The sequence below is a fragment of the Plutella xylostella genome, chromosome 9 (assembly GCF_932276165.1).
Source record: "Plutella xylostella chromosome 9, ilPluXylo3.1, whole genome shotgun sequence".
In the NCBI taxonomy this organism is placed as follows: domain Eukaryota; kingdom Metazoa; phylum Arthropoda; class Insecta; order Lepidoptera; family Plutellidae; genus Plutella; species Plutella xylostella.
The window spans coordinates 980,932-996,028 of record NC_063989.1 but is presented as its reverse complement, the minus strand read 5'-3'; the positions used below and the strand labels follow the sequence as shown (position 1 = coordinate 996,028).

Below are 15,097 nucleotides of genomic sequence, written 5' to 3'. Positions count from 1 at the left end.
TAGTTAACTTAAAATATCAAGTAACCTCTTACAGGTTACACCAAATCCAATTTCGATTTGTAAAATCACATAAAAATGTTTTAATATAAAAAGAAAAGGACATATTATGTACTTAGAAAAGGGAAACATCAACTTATCTGCTTCTCATTCCTTTAGAAAGTTCGAGACAGCATCAGTAACTACCACCGCCGACAGATAAGTAATCAACGCTTATCTATCAGATCCATACAAGTTACTTGTCAGATTATCTTCAATGGAAAACATTTAAATTGTTTTACCCTATATTTTTATTAGCTATTCTATATCCCATTCCACGGGGAAAGACATCTGACAGAACTCTTATTACATTCGAATAAGGGTAGTTTTTATTTGTATCAGATGTCTTTCCCCGTGGGGTGGGATATAGCTATAGTGGATTGCCAATTTGCCGGTGGTGGTGAACTTGAGGGGTTCACCCTCCCTAGTACTCATTATCATCATCCAGCTCGCCCTCGGTGGAGTCTACTCCGACCTCCTCGTAGTCCTTCTCCAGCGCAGCCAGGTCCTCACGAGCCTCGGAGAACTCGCCCTCCTCCATGCCCTCGCCCACGTACCAGTGCACGAAGGCGCGCTTCGCGTACATCAGGTCGAACTTGTGGTCCAGTCTGGAAGCGGGTGATTTTTGTTATTTGCATGTTGGTTGTACTTATGAGGTGAGGTATTTTTATTCAAGGGGTTAGGTATTTTGGTTGTTTCTGTGCCATTCTCTCTCAGGTTTCACTTTATGCAGGGACATTTAGTAAGTACAGGATATGTATTTCATTATTGTACCTATGATAAGAGCGAAAAGAAACACTGTGATGGAATTTAAATAATCAGATGGCTAGGTATCTAGGTATTTTAGCAATGGAAGTAATAAATAATTAGCCGTTACGTACTTACTTACGTTAAGTAGGTACTTATTACTTCCAAGATATTAGCCTTTTTGAATCGCCTTGAAAATAAATCCGGGGTCAAATGTGCAAATCCAAAATGTATAGGTATGTACCTAGGGGCCGTCCATTAATCACGTGAGGCTCAAAGGAAGGGGAGGGGGTATGGAAAACCTCACGAAACATCACGAGGGAGGAGGGGGGGGGTCTCGTTAGACATCACGTGTATTATTTTTTTTTCAAAAACCGTATTTCTGAACCGAAATTTTGAACGTCGCAAAAATTTGAACGATTTTGTAGTATGACCTTGATTGACTCGCCCGCCCTTGCTAAGCAACGACTCCCCGCGCGCCGCGAAAGACCGCCGCGCAATTGACAACATTTCAAAATTTTATACAGTTGAAATTCGAAAACCATTTAGAGATATGGCTCCAATATTCACCAAAAAAAATGTTTCCGATTTTTCTATTGATTTATTTCAGAGAAAAACATAAAAATCTAAATTATCATTCGTGACATCACGATGTGGCATAATAATTAAACGCGCTTTTACTTCTAAAACATCAACAACAAAAAAACATGTTAGGTCACTTTGACAATGACAATGACAAACATCACTCAAATGTCTGTCACTTTTATGTGTCCTTGTCAATGACGAAAGTTCGTGATTGGTTCTTGCCACAAAATAAAGTTGAAGTTGAAGTTGATTGGTCCTTGTTCATGTCAAGTTAATGTCATCCAACTTTTTTTTTTAGGTTAGGCAGGTAACGAAAATATTTTTATCCCAAGCCTCGACGTGACGTCACTCATATTATAAATATTTTGAACTTTGAACTTAAAAAAATATATTAAAACATAGAAATATTAAGAAATAAAAAAATACGGGTCATCTAAATTTGTGATATCTCGTCGAAAATAAAATAAAATCGGTGAGCATTTTATATGAAATGTTGTCAATTTTCGTTAGTAGGGGAGCTCGTCGGGAGGGTGGGGGTCCCAAACCTCACCAAATATCACCAAGGGGGAGGGGGGGGCAAAAAATGAGAAAAATTACCTCACGTGATTAATGGACGGCCCCCTAGGATATTTATAAAATTCCATCAAAATCCGAAACAGTGATTTGCGAAAGAGTAACTACACCCATATAATATAAGGAGGATAGTTACCTAGCCCAGGCCTCGGCGATGGCGGTGGTGTTGGACAGCATGCACACGGCGCGCTGCACCTTGGCCAGGTCCCCGCCCGGCACCACCGTCGGCGGCTGGTAGTTGATGCCCACCTGCAGAAGGAGTTGATTAGTATATCATCTATGTATGCGCTCTTTTGGTTCATGTTGAGCAAGGGATGTTGTGGGTGTCTTAGATGTTATTGGGCTTCGTGAAATCGATTGCCTAATCTTTAGCCACACATTGTCTTAGTTAAAGACGTAGGTAGTGTAAGATACAATCTTGAAAACAAATATCTGGATTTAACGCTCATATGGGAGAAATCACTCTCCAGATCGTCTGTGTCATTTTACCTTGAAACCGGTAGGACACCAGTCGACAAACTGGATGCTCCTCTTTGTCTTGATCGTCGCAATGGCTGCGTTTACATCTTTGGGTACAACATCACCTCTGAAACAGTAACAACACATTATTTAGTCTCCAAAAATAAGGATAGAAAGGTACTTACTGAAGAATAATGAAGGTACAAACTGTTTACCTGTACAACATGCAACAAGCCATGTATTTTCCGTGACGCGGGTCACATTTCACCATCTGAGGAAACATAAAGTATGAGTATAGCAAGGTACTCATCAAATCTTTTAGATTGCATGTTTTCTTTTGTTTTCCTATGTCATTATTTTTTAAGAGAGCTGATAAATAAAAAAAAAACTTCATAATATATTAACCTGATTAGCCGGCTCGAAGCAAGCATTAGTAATATCGGCGACGGTCAACTGCTCGTGGTAGGCCTTCTCGGCGGAGATGACGGGCGCGTAGGTGGCGAGCGGGAAGTGTATGCGCGGGTACGGCACCAGGTTCGTCTGGAACTCCGTCAGGTCCACGTTGAGCGCGCCGTCGAAGCGGAGTGAGGCGGTTATGGAGGAGACGATCTGGGAAAGAGAGACAGTGATTAATGGCTTTTGCTGTTTATGGCTTTAGGTGTAATCAACGATGTACCAAAACCAATGCTATAAGGGTCTACAACTTACTTACATTACAAGAGTTTAAGGAGCGCTTTGAAAATTGAAAAATTGTATTGTATCATACTTGCATGCTCAACACAACTAACAACAACAACCCTCACATTAGAAATAAACAAATGCTTATTTTTATCCCATCTTCACAACCCATCACGTCCACACTGCTGGGGCACAGGTCTCCTTCCAATGAAGGATTAGAGGTTTTAGGCGGGGAGTACTAGGCTGGCCTAGTGTGGGTTGGTGAATTGGATGGTGGATTTTTTTCCCTATACGATTTAATAAATAAAACCCACATCATCAACACTGGATCATTATAATTTACCTGTCCAATAAGCCTGTTCAGGTTGGTGTACGTCGGACGCTCGATGTCCAGGTTGCGGCGGCAGATGTCGTAGATGGCCTCGTTGTCCACCATAAAGGCGCAGTCCGAGTGCTCCAGCGTCGTGTGCGTGGTGAGGATCGAGTTGTAGGGCTCCACTACTGCTGTTGACACCTGGGGACGAAGAGGCTTGTGAGTAGGGCTAGTGAAGGCTTTGGAAGTTTGTTTCGGATCTAAGAAGTCAAAGATTTTAATGGGAGAGTGACTTTGAAATAGATTAAATTGTAAAAATAGATTAGATTGCTGCGGACGGCCGTCCTGCAAATGAAGGGAGGGTCATCAGCATCAGGGACCATCCTGTTAGTACCTAGTAAACAGTTGCTAGGTATACTTACTCTATATACTACCGAATACAAAATATCGCTTTCTTCTTCTTTTAGGCCAGGTTTCTCTGAAAAATGCTATCATCTATTTGCTAACCTGAGGAGCGGGGTAGATGGAGAACTCGAGCTTGGACTTCTTCCCGTAGTCCACGGAGAGCCTCTCCATCAGCAGCGACGTGAAGCCCGAGCCCGTGCCGCCGCCGAACGAATGGAACACCAGAAATCCCTGCAAGAGACACAAGGGTTAGAACGATAAGGGCATACAGTGACAGGTAGTGTGGACGAAGTTTCCTGCAGTATTTTCAGAGATAGCATAGTGATGTGATATGAGTGAAAGAAACTAGGCTGACTAGGGTTGAAGCAGCGCTGTTATCCTAATGATAGACCATCGTCGTCATGATCATCAGCCTATGGTCGTTTACTACCGAAGAAAAGCCTCTAAAAGGCCTGCAAGGCCAACAAACACTCTTAACAAAGTAGCAGATAAAAAGTAAAGTTATTGCCTATCAGCCTATGTCAATTACATACCTACTGTAGGTATGCTTACCAATCTTCGCCTTCTTCTCAACGTTACCAATAATTTAAACCTGAAATGGTGCTTGTCAACTTTCAACATAGTAAGTGATGGGAGGATTGACTAGTCTGGACGTTACGGCACCTTCACTGCGAAATCCTCCTATACTATAGGCATTCCTAAAACTATACGGTATACCTGCAGCCCCGTGCACTGGTCAGCCAGCTTCCTCAGCCTATCCAGCACGACGTCCACGATCTCCTTGCCGATGGTGTAGTGTCCACGCGCGTAGTTGTTGGCCGCGTCCTCCTTGCCCGTGATCAGCTGCTCCGGGTGGAACAGCTGCCGGTACGTGCCCGTGCGGACCTCGTCTGTGGGGGGAGAGGGGTTTGGGTGAGTGGGGATTGGTAGTGGAGTAGTAGCCTCAATCTTAGCTCGACTTCATATTTATGATTTGACTAGGCATAGGTAGTTATATATTAAGGTATTTCTTGATTTAACCCTTATCTATAAGTCAGTGATCGGACTCATCGGCTTTGTATGAATGGTATAAGGGGCCGTCCATTAATCACGTGAGGTCGTTTTTCTCATTTTTTGACCCCCCCTCCCCCCTGGTGATATTTGGTGAGGTTTGGGACCAACCCCCCCTCCCCCCCCTTGGATCACGTGTATTTTTTGGGAGTCTATGTAAAGGCTATTTTTGACTAGAAAAAATATAACGAAAATTGCGTTTTAATTGAAACGCAACGGCGGGCGAGTCATTCAAGGTAATACTACAAATCGTTCAAATTTTTGCGCCGTTCAAAATTTCGGTTTAGAAATACCTAGCGCTTTTTGGCAAAAAATTAATACACGTGATATCTAACGAGACCCCCCCTCCCCCCACGTGATGTTTCGTGAGGTTTTCCGTACCCCCTCCCCCCCCTTTTGAGCCTCACGTGATTAATGGACGGCCCCTAATGCAAATATGAGATCACTCCATTATGCCTGTAAAAGCTCTGACTTCTGATATGAAGACAGATGCTCTCAGTGCGTCGAGCTTGTAGGAATTTAATTGCAAGCAATTTCACCTCTGACCAGACATAATAAAAGCATAAGGAATGCCACTTCAGTGAAGACCTAAAGTTTCTTAACGGTACCTACCTAACTTAAACCACTTCAACATAAAAGCTATTTAAAAACCTACATATTAGAGTCCGATTTAAAGTGAACAGATATTACGGTATGAAAAACTTGTTGTTATTGTTTTTTTCTTATGTAGTTCAGTAATTGAAAGCGTGACTTGGAGTGTAATAATAATAATGATATGAGTCATCTTTTTGCAACGGTTGCTTACGTAAGCCGGGTCGCGTTTGTATGAAAAACATGGCGGCATCGCCCACACGGCACATTACATGAGTTTTTAGTAATTTTAGGCAATTTTAAACATATTTACTACATCAAGTAGTTTCAGTTTAAGATAATGAACGATTAAATGTAATTTTAGAGTATCCAAACCTATTAAAATGAGTAATAATCATGAAAATAAATATAACTCGAAATAAGGACGCCATTTTGAATACCGCGATATATGGACCCGTTACCTTACTTACAGAATTTAGAACGGTACAATAACACAAAACACTTTGTTCAAAATCTCTAATTTATAGGACTATATTTTTATTTATTTTATTATAGCATATTATAGGCACGTAAGTATACCTACTAAATCGATATAAAAGCCTTTTGTATACATTTTAGGTAAGTTAGAGCTCAGAATTTTCGGTAGGCAAGTACCTACTTTCCAAAGGAGCTTTTACCTGCGAGCTTTACGTACTTTCAGGACTAAAATTAGGGATATGTTTTTTTTCCTCATTCCACGTTTACGTACGGGTTTATGGATATTATGTTCAAACAAAGTTAAATTTTGCACCTATTTACCTATAACTAGGTAGAGAAAAAGGCAAGCGATAGGAAAAAGTAGAGTAAGTCACAAGCTCAGGAATAGACGCTATAATTTCCATGAAATCGGATTTATGTATGATGATTAGGTGTTTCAAGATCATTATAATTTAACTACTTCAAGTTATTCAAGAAAAGCTTTCATTTCGAATTATGTATAAAGTTATTTTAGAACTATCAATCTAAATAAGTTTCTCATATTCCTTCTAACGTACCTAGATAACACATCGGGGAACTCTATTGGTGATCCGATATCAAAACAATAATTCAGTGTGCAAATCGTCATCGTATGAGTCTGAACTGAACACTTGAGTAGGCTACGGTAGGCCACTGACCGCTAGTAGCGCACTTAGTAACCAATAGGTACTCTAGCTGTGGTCTAGAGAGGCAAATCTGTCCCCTGACCGATGCCCACGCTTCACTCGGCGTGACTCGACGGTGAGTCACACTCCAGTGAGCTGTCACCTGACTCCCTCCTCCCTGTCTTACGATAAAATTACGGTTATGCTTAAAAATACCCTGTAATCAGTATCTTGACTATCTTGTTTGAAAAGTAGGTAGTAAGTGTTATGCTCTCCTTTATACCTAATGCACTCCTTTACACCTATCAATATGTATCGGGTGACCCTAGAGTGAAGATAGATAAGTACCTACTAAAGAGTTAACGATCTCTGCATGCATAGTAGTTTAATTGTCTACAATCACGTGTTTTAATTCCTAGATCCGACTTCGATCATTGCACCTAAATGCCCTATCATTAAATTTGATGACACCTTATGATTAAAGGCAGTCACTGTTTAGTAACAAGCTACAGTGGGTAACCGCTAGGAACGGGAAAATAAGGCTTCCCACCATGCCCCGTGGTCAACACCTGCCTCTGTGGGTTGCGGGAAACTGCTAGTGTTACGAAAGACTGATCACTATAAAAAAACCTTAAAAAAAGTAATAACTAAGTAAGTTCTAAATTACATCTACTGAAAAACTGTCTAGATGATACGATAAAATGTTCAGGATAGCCGCAAGCGATATTAAATTTATTCGTAGAGTAAGCTTATTAAAGTTATTGTCAGTGTTACTCGTAGTAGGTACACTTAGATAATAATATAAAAGCTTTCGAACCGTTGCAAAAAGATGACTCATATCATTATTATTATTACACTCCAAGTCACGCTTTCAATTACTGAACTACATAAGAAAAAAACAATAACAACAAGTTTTTCATACCGTAATATCTGTTCACTTTAAATCGGACTCTAATATGTAGGTTTTTAAATAGCTTTTATGTTGAAGTGGTTTAAGTTAGGTAGGTACCGTTAAGAAACTTTAGGTCTTCACTGAAGTGGCATTCCTTATGCTTTTATTATGTCTGGTCAGAGGTGAAATTGCTTGCAATTAAATTCCTACAAGCTCGACGCACTGAGAGCATCTGTCTTCATATCAGAAGTCAGAGCTTTTACAGGCATAATGGAGTGATCTCATATTTGCATTAGGGGCCGTCCATTAATCACGTGAGGCTCAAAAGGGGGGGGAGGGGGTACGGAAAACCTCACGAAACATCACGTGGGGGGAGGGGGGGTCTCGTTAGATATCACGTGTATTAATTTTTTGCCAAAAAGCGCTAGGTAATACTACAAATCGTTCAAATTTTTGCGCCGTTCAAAATTTCGGTTTAGAAATACCTAGCGCTTTTTGGCAAAAAATTAATACACGTGATATCTAACGAGACCCCCCCTCCCCCCACGTGATGTTTCGTGAGGTTTTCCGTACCCCCTCCCCCCCCCTTTTGAGCCTCACGTGATTAATGGACGGCCCCTAATGCAAATATGAGATCACTCCATTATGCCTGTAAAAGCTCTGACTTCTGATATGAAGACAGATGCTCTCAGTGCGTCGAGCTTGTAGGAATTTAATTGCAAGCAATTTCACCTCTGACCAGACATAATAAAAGCATAAGGAATGCCACTTCAGTGAAGACCTAAAGTTTCTTAACGGTACCTACCTAACTTAAACCACTTCAACATAAAAGCTATTTAAAAACCTACATATTAGAGTCCGATTTAAAGTGAACAGATATTACGGTATGAAAAACTTGTTGTTATTGTTTTTTTCTTATGTAGTTCAGTAATTGAAAGCGTGACTTGGAGTGTAATAATAATAATGATATGAGTCATCTTTTTGCAACGGTTCGAAAGCTTTTATATTATTATCTAAGTGTACCTACTACGAGTAACACTGACAATAACTTTAATAAGCTTACTCTACGAATAAATTTAATATCGCTTGCGGCTATCCTGAACATTTTATCGTATCATCTAGACAGTTTTTCAGTAGATGTAATTTAGAACTTACTTAGTTATTACTTTTTTTAAGGTTTTTTTATAGTGATCAGTCTTTCGTAACACTAGCAGTTTCCCGCAACCCACAGAGGCAGGTGTTGACCACGGGGCATGGTGGGAAGCCTTATTTTCCCGTTCCTAGCGGTTACCCACTGTAGCTTGTTACTAAACAGTGACTGCCTTTAATCATAAGGTGTCATCAAATTTAATGATAGGGCATTTAGGTGCAATGATCGAAGTCGGATCTAGGAATTAAAACACGTGATTGTAGACAATTAAACTACTATGCATGCAGAGATCGTTAACTCTTTAGTAGGTACTTATCTATCTTCACTCTAGGGTCACCCGATACATATTGATAGGTGTAAAGGAGTGCATTAGGTATAAAGGAGAGCATAACACTTACTACCTACTTTTCAAACAAGATAGTCAAGATACTGATTACAGGGTATTTTTAAGCATAACCGTAATTTTATCGTAAGACAGGGAGGAGGGAGTCAGGTGACAGCTCACTGGAGTGTGACTCACCGTCGAGTCACGCCGAGTGAAGCGTGGGCATCGGTCAGGGGACAGATTTGCCTCTCTAGACCACAGCTAGAGTACCTATTGGTTACTAAGTGCGCTACTAGCGGTCAGTGGCCTACCGTAGCCTACTCAAGTGTTCAGTTCAGACTCATACGATGACGATTTGCACACTGAATTATTGTTTTGATATCGGATCACCAATAGAGTTCCCCGATGTGTTATCTAGGTACGTTAGAAGGAATATGAGAAACTTATTTAGATTGATAGTTCTAAAATAACTTTATACATAATTCGAAATGAAAGCTTTTCTTGAATAACTTGAAGTAGTTAAATTATAATGATCTTGAAACACCTAATCATCATACATAAATCCGATTTCATGGAAATTATAGCGTCTATTCCTGAGCTTGTGACTTACTCTACTTTTTCCTATCGCTTGCCTTTTTCTCTACCTAGTTATAGGTAAATAGGTGCAAAATTTAACTTTGTTTGAACATAATATCCATAAACCCGTACGTAAACGTGGAATGAGGAAAAAAAACATATCCCTAATTTTAGTCCTGAAAGTACGTAAAGCTCGCAGGTAAAAGCTCCTTTGGAAAGTAGGTACTTGCCTACCGAAAATTCTGAGCTCTAACTTACCTAAAATGTATACAAAAGGCTTTTATATCGATTTAGTAGGTATACTTACGTGCCTATAATATGCTATAATAAAATAAATAAAAATATAGTCCTATAAATTAGAGATTTTGAACAAAGTGTTTTGTGTTATTGTACCGTTCTAAATTCTGTAAGTAAGGTAACGGGTCCATATATCGCGGTATTCAAAATGGCGTCCTTATTTCGAGTTATATTTATTTTCATGATTATTACTCATTTTAATAGGTTTGGATACTCTAAAATTACATTTAATCGTTCATTATCTTAAACTGAAACTACTTGATGTAGTAAATATGTTTAAAATTGCCTAAAATTACTAAAAACTCATGTAATGTGCCGTGTGGGCGATGCCGCCATGTTTTTCATACAAACGCGACCCGGCTTACGTAAGGCCAGCCATATTTCATAATTGTGTTTTTTAATATTTATACGACGTTCAACTTTGTAAATAGTTTATATTTAGTTTATTATATTCTTATACTTACATTAAATTTAAATTTTAACTCTTTTTAAACTAATTTAACCCCTTTAAACTCAAAAACAAAATACCTCGGTATAAGGGCCTGATTTTTATACGTTGTTCCTAACTCTCGAGGTACCCTCGGTATAAGGAAAAATACTATGTCATGATTTTTAGCTTATAACTTTACAAATAATAACATTTGAAGTATATGCTTGATTACATAATAATAATGATGAACGTGACAAGCTTATAACCTAATTCGGCGGTACAAAATATCCTCTAGGAATCTTAATATGACACGATAATTGTTGACGCAAAAATCATGGTTACCTAGAAAACCTTGACTTAGTATGTATATTTTAAATGATAAAAAACAGTGTTATTTTATGGCTATTAACGTAAGTGATACATATTTTTACCAATATTTTATGCATGATTTGAGTAACATATCTATGTTGTTTCTAAATCGATAATTTGATAACTCGAAATATGGATTATTAAAATACTTGCTGAACCCCTAATATGGAGTATGACATTTTACATAGGTACCTCGGAAATCGGAATATGACTCTACATCACACCTTCGCAGTGTCATCCGATGCCGTCATCAATCAAACCATAAAATCAAGATGAATGCGACTTTCTTCCTAAATTTAAAAGGGGTCTGGATAGATATGCCTGACTTTACGAAACTACTACTAGATACTATACTTATTACTCTTTTTAAAAGAAGAAAGAAAGAAATTTGTAGACGTAAAACTTTATTTGGGTGAATAAAATAACACACACGACGGTTGAGTTTTTATAACACTTATATACACAATTGCCTAATTTCATTTCTGTATTTTATTTCCATTATCCTTCTACTTCGTGGTCTGATGGCCGTTGTAATATTGTCATCCCAGAATTCCCAGATAAATGAATGTCCTGTATACTGCATTTCATGTTTGGTTTAGGGGTCTGGTTGATTTTTTCATTTTCTTGTTGTTGTCACTGAAAAATAAAGTAAGTAGGTAAATTGTATGGATAGTTGACAGAATTAAGCTTATCCTTATAAGTAGGTACCCATTTTCACAAAACTTAGTGAGTTTAGAAACGAAAACGCTAGAACAAAACCTAGGTTAGTAACTAAACTGATGCCAAATTACTGATAAAAACATAAAAATATTTCCATTTTACGTAATTTCCTAAAATAATTCGCACACAAGCTTACCTTATCGATTTTCCAATTGCATATTGCAAATACAAACATAATAATTTAATAAAAGATGTTTGTTTTCTAATGTAAAGACTAAACATAAATACTTTCAAAGAATAGCGGCAAACTTTCCTTGCTTCCGACCTATGCTTGAATGAAAAAATAATCGATGCTGGATCGATTCCTGGGTAGATACTTTTATTATAATCATATTCGTTTATGGTAAATACATTAGGTACTCATCGGAAATTAGTAAGGTATTTGTGCTTATGTAAGTATTCGATACTTTTCCTCATCCCTTACACATCTACTTTTATTACGTATCATCAACTTTTAAACATTTAAGTAAGAACAGAAAAAATTTAGACCTTACTTAGATAAAAACTATAGTAAAAAATGTTTAAATCATTCGAGTTCAATAATCGATTATATTCGATTACTGTCACTATTTCATCAATTTACCCCATCTCTACTCTATTTTTTTTTAATCGCTTGGAAAAGTCCATAGAACATCATAGAAGCATTATGAATATTTTTTCTAGCCAATGTTACCAGTTGCAATAATGAATTATGAAAATGTTACATAAATAATAGAAATTATCACGAAAACCAATATAAATGGAGAGTATTTAATTATTTTCATTATTTTCAACTACTATTTAGAATAATTAAATTTATTTGGAGTACTTTAAGGTTAAAAAAGTATATCGATATTTTCGATTGTAATTTCCTTACGTTCATGGCCACACTCATGGAGCCACTGATACCCCATTTACACTCTCGCCGCGGCCCTCGCCTCCTCGCTCGCCTCGTCACTCGTGCGGAGGCGCGAATGTAAACACCCACTCGCGTGTGACGCGAGTGGGTGTTTACACTCTCGTGCAGAGTTCAGTTGTCTTTGAGCTAGCAACGATGGAGGACGTCGAAGTTTTAGCCGCAACAATAAAGAATTTATGTATGATCACCGATTACTTCGCCGTTTATGGACCGATTTTGAAAATTCTTTTTTTTTATGTATTGGGTTGAGATCCCATTTTTTTCAAATTTTGATTCCACCTCCAAGGGTGGGTAAAGGGTTAAAAACAGGCTATGAATTTCCATTTTGGGTACCTATTAACCGATTGTAGTTAATGAAATTTAGAAAGTACATAGGTACTTACCAATATTTTTAACATAAAAAAAAATATGATGGTGACCTTGAGCTGATCTGATGATGGAAATGGAAGGTAGTCAAGGGAACTCCTCAACGGTAGGTATATAGCAACTACTTCGTGTTTACTACTGACTAGTAGGACTTATAGGTATCATTTGCTTCTTAATTTTGATTGTCAATTATTGCAAATAAACTAAGTATAAATAAGTAATAAAATAAAATAATTATAAAAAAAACGTCTTCAAAAAACCACTAAAAGGTAAGAAATAATTTAAGGTTTAGACATGGTTTAGACCTATTCTATGTGACAGTACTAATATATCTAGGCAGGTAAGTACTGCTTTTATTTCTTACGTTTTAGTGTTTTTTTATTATTATTATTTTATTGAAATATTTACTTATATGAAATTAAATGTTTCGTCTTGCGACCAATCCATTATACAACTGAGGAAAAAATACTACGTTATAATTATACGACGACGAACACAACCTGCGCGGCACGATGTAGAAGCCAGAATGAAGCGGACGCGAGAGTGTAAACACCCGCTCGCGTGCGACGCGAGCTCGACGCGAGCTCCTTTGACTCGTGCCCCAAAAACCGCTCCGGACGCGAGCGCCGCGAGTGGCGAGGCGAGCGAGGAGGCGAGCCACGAGCGTCTGTTCACACTCGCGCCTCGCCCCTCGCCTTGTCGCTCGCCTCGCCACTCGTGCGAGAGTGTAAATGGGGTATGACAGGACTAACTCGGAATATGGAACAGGCTACCTCGGTATATGGAAGAAACCATAATCCTACCTCGGTATTAGGGTAAATCGACATGTGTAATAAATTATATTTTTTTAAGTATAATAAATGTGTTATCAATGAATCTGTGTTAGGAAATATAAAATTTAACGTATATTCTTACAGAAGACAATATTTCACATCAATATTGATGGTTACAAATGCTTATTTTTCTTACTTACTTTCAAATGTTGTTATTTACCTCGGAATATGGACCCGTTACCTTACAAACTAATTAAGTATAAAATACTGAAGTTATAAGTCCTACATAAACAAGAAATAAACCCACATATCCATAACCCTTATCACAAAATCTGAAATTCAAATGGCATGTTTCGAACCTACTAACAATGTAACAAGTTGGTTCGGGGCGGCTGGCTAGGTCCAAATAGCCTCAAATTATTCGGCTAGACGTATAATGATGGTCAGTCGGTAGGTAGTAATCGTGGGTCAACGACCTCGCGAGGGTTCGATAGCCAGGCAATCGTTCACACAGCAAATGGATTAAAAAACGAGGTGCTTGAAATTAGTGTTGATGCTTTTTTTGTTTCTCTCTAGTTGCTTTTAGTCTGTAACGGACAGCAGCTGGAGTCTATTATTGGTGGTTTAGCTTTCTGATTCGATCTAAATAGTGGTCCTTAGTGTCTTTTTGAGCTAAATTTCAATTTCATGCTTTTTAGCTTTGCTATTCGTCTGTGAAACTCCGTGAGGATTAAAAAAGATGCATCCATCTTGCGATGTGAGTATAGGTTTACCAAAAACCTTAGAAATGTAGCCAATAGTGTTGGGGGTTGCAAGCAACCTCAAAATTTGGAAACGCTCGAAACTATTGTCCGCGATCTGGGGCGGGATACTCTATCAAATCCATAGATGGATTTTCGTGACGGTAACTATTACTAGTAGACTATACTTACATAAGTGTATACAGGGTGTTGCAAAAAGGGTATACTAAGCCGAAACCTACATGTGCAGCATGTTATAATATATCTAAGCCCGAACCTGAAATCAGAATTTGAAAATTCGCGAAAAAAAAATTCATTTTCCATAGAAACTTTGTTGGTCACGTGACTTTTTACTATGGAAAAAAAAAATTTTTTTCGCGATTTTCCAAATTCTGATTTCAGTTTCGGGCTTAGATATAACATGCTGCACATGCAGGTTTCGGCTTAGTATACCAATTTTGCAACACCCTGTAGAATACCATTCCCTAGACATAGTTCAGCGGTTCAGGAATACATAAACCCACATACCAACGACAGTAGGCTCCAAATCCACAAAAACCGCGCGCGGCACATGCTTCCCCGCGCCGGTCTCGCTGAAGAACGTATTAAACGAGTCGTCTCCGCCGCCCAGGGTCTTGTCGCTGGGCATCTGGCCGTCGGGCTGGATCCCGTGCTCGAGGCAGTACAGCTCCCAGCACGCGTTGCCGATCTGCACGCCCGCCTGCCCGATGTGCACGGAGATGCATTCCCTCTGGAACAGGAATACGGGTTAGGTTTTGGAGAGAGTAGTACTATGAATTATTGCCCGAACACTTTTGCTCTATAGTCTATTATGTAAAGTATAGTCAATCAATGAGCTTGGTTTGGGGTAAGTATATGATATCTATGAATAACAGAGAATGTTAGAAAACAACGCGACGGTCTTACAACAAAAACTAGACACAGTGTGAAAACAAATGCAGCTGAAATTTTGTTGTGCCGAAAATATAAGTTATTGTTTTAA

General features: G+C 38.6%; 1 protein-coding gene across 1 annotated transcript; it reads right to left on the bottom strand.

Annotated features, from left to right (window-relative positions):
- Positions 1–425: 425 nt before the first annotated feature.
- LOC105383092 (tubulin alpha-1A chain) lies at positions 426–14,851 on the bottom strand. Its single transcript, XM_048623235.1, has 9 exons — positions 14,623–14,851; positions 4,514–4,686; positions 3,899–4,027; positions 3,422–3,592; positions 2,806–3,009; positions 2,616–2,671; positions 2,431–2,527; positions 2,078–2,190; positions 426–644 (listed from the first exon to the last, which is right to left on the bottom strand). Exons 1-9 carry the CDS (start codon positions 14,741–14,743, stop codon positions 461–463), a joined length of 1,248 nt encoding a protein of 415 aa, XP_048479192.1. The 5' UTR covers positions 14,744–14,851; the 3' UTR covers positions 426–460.
- Positions 14,852–15,097: the final 246 nt, after the last annotated feature.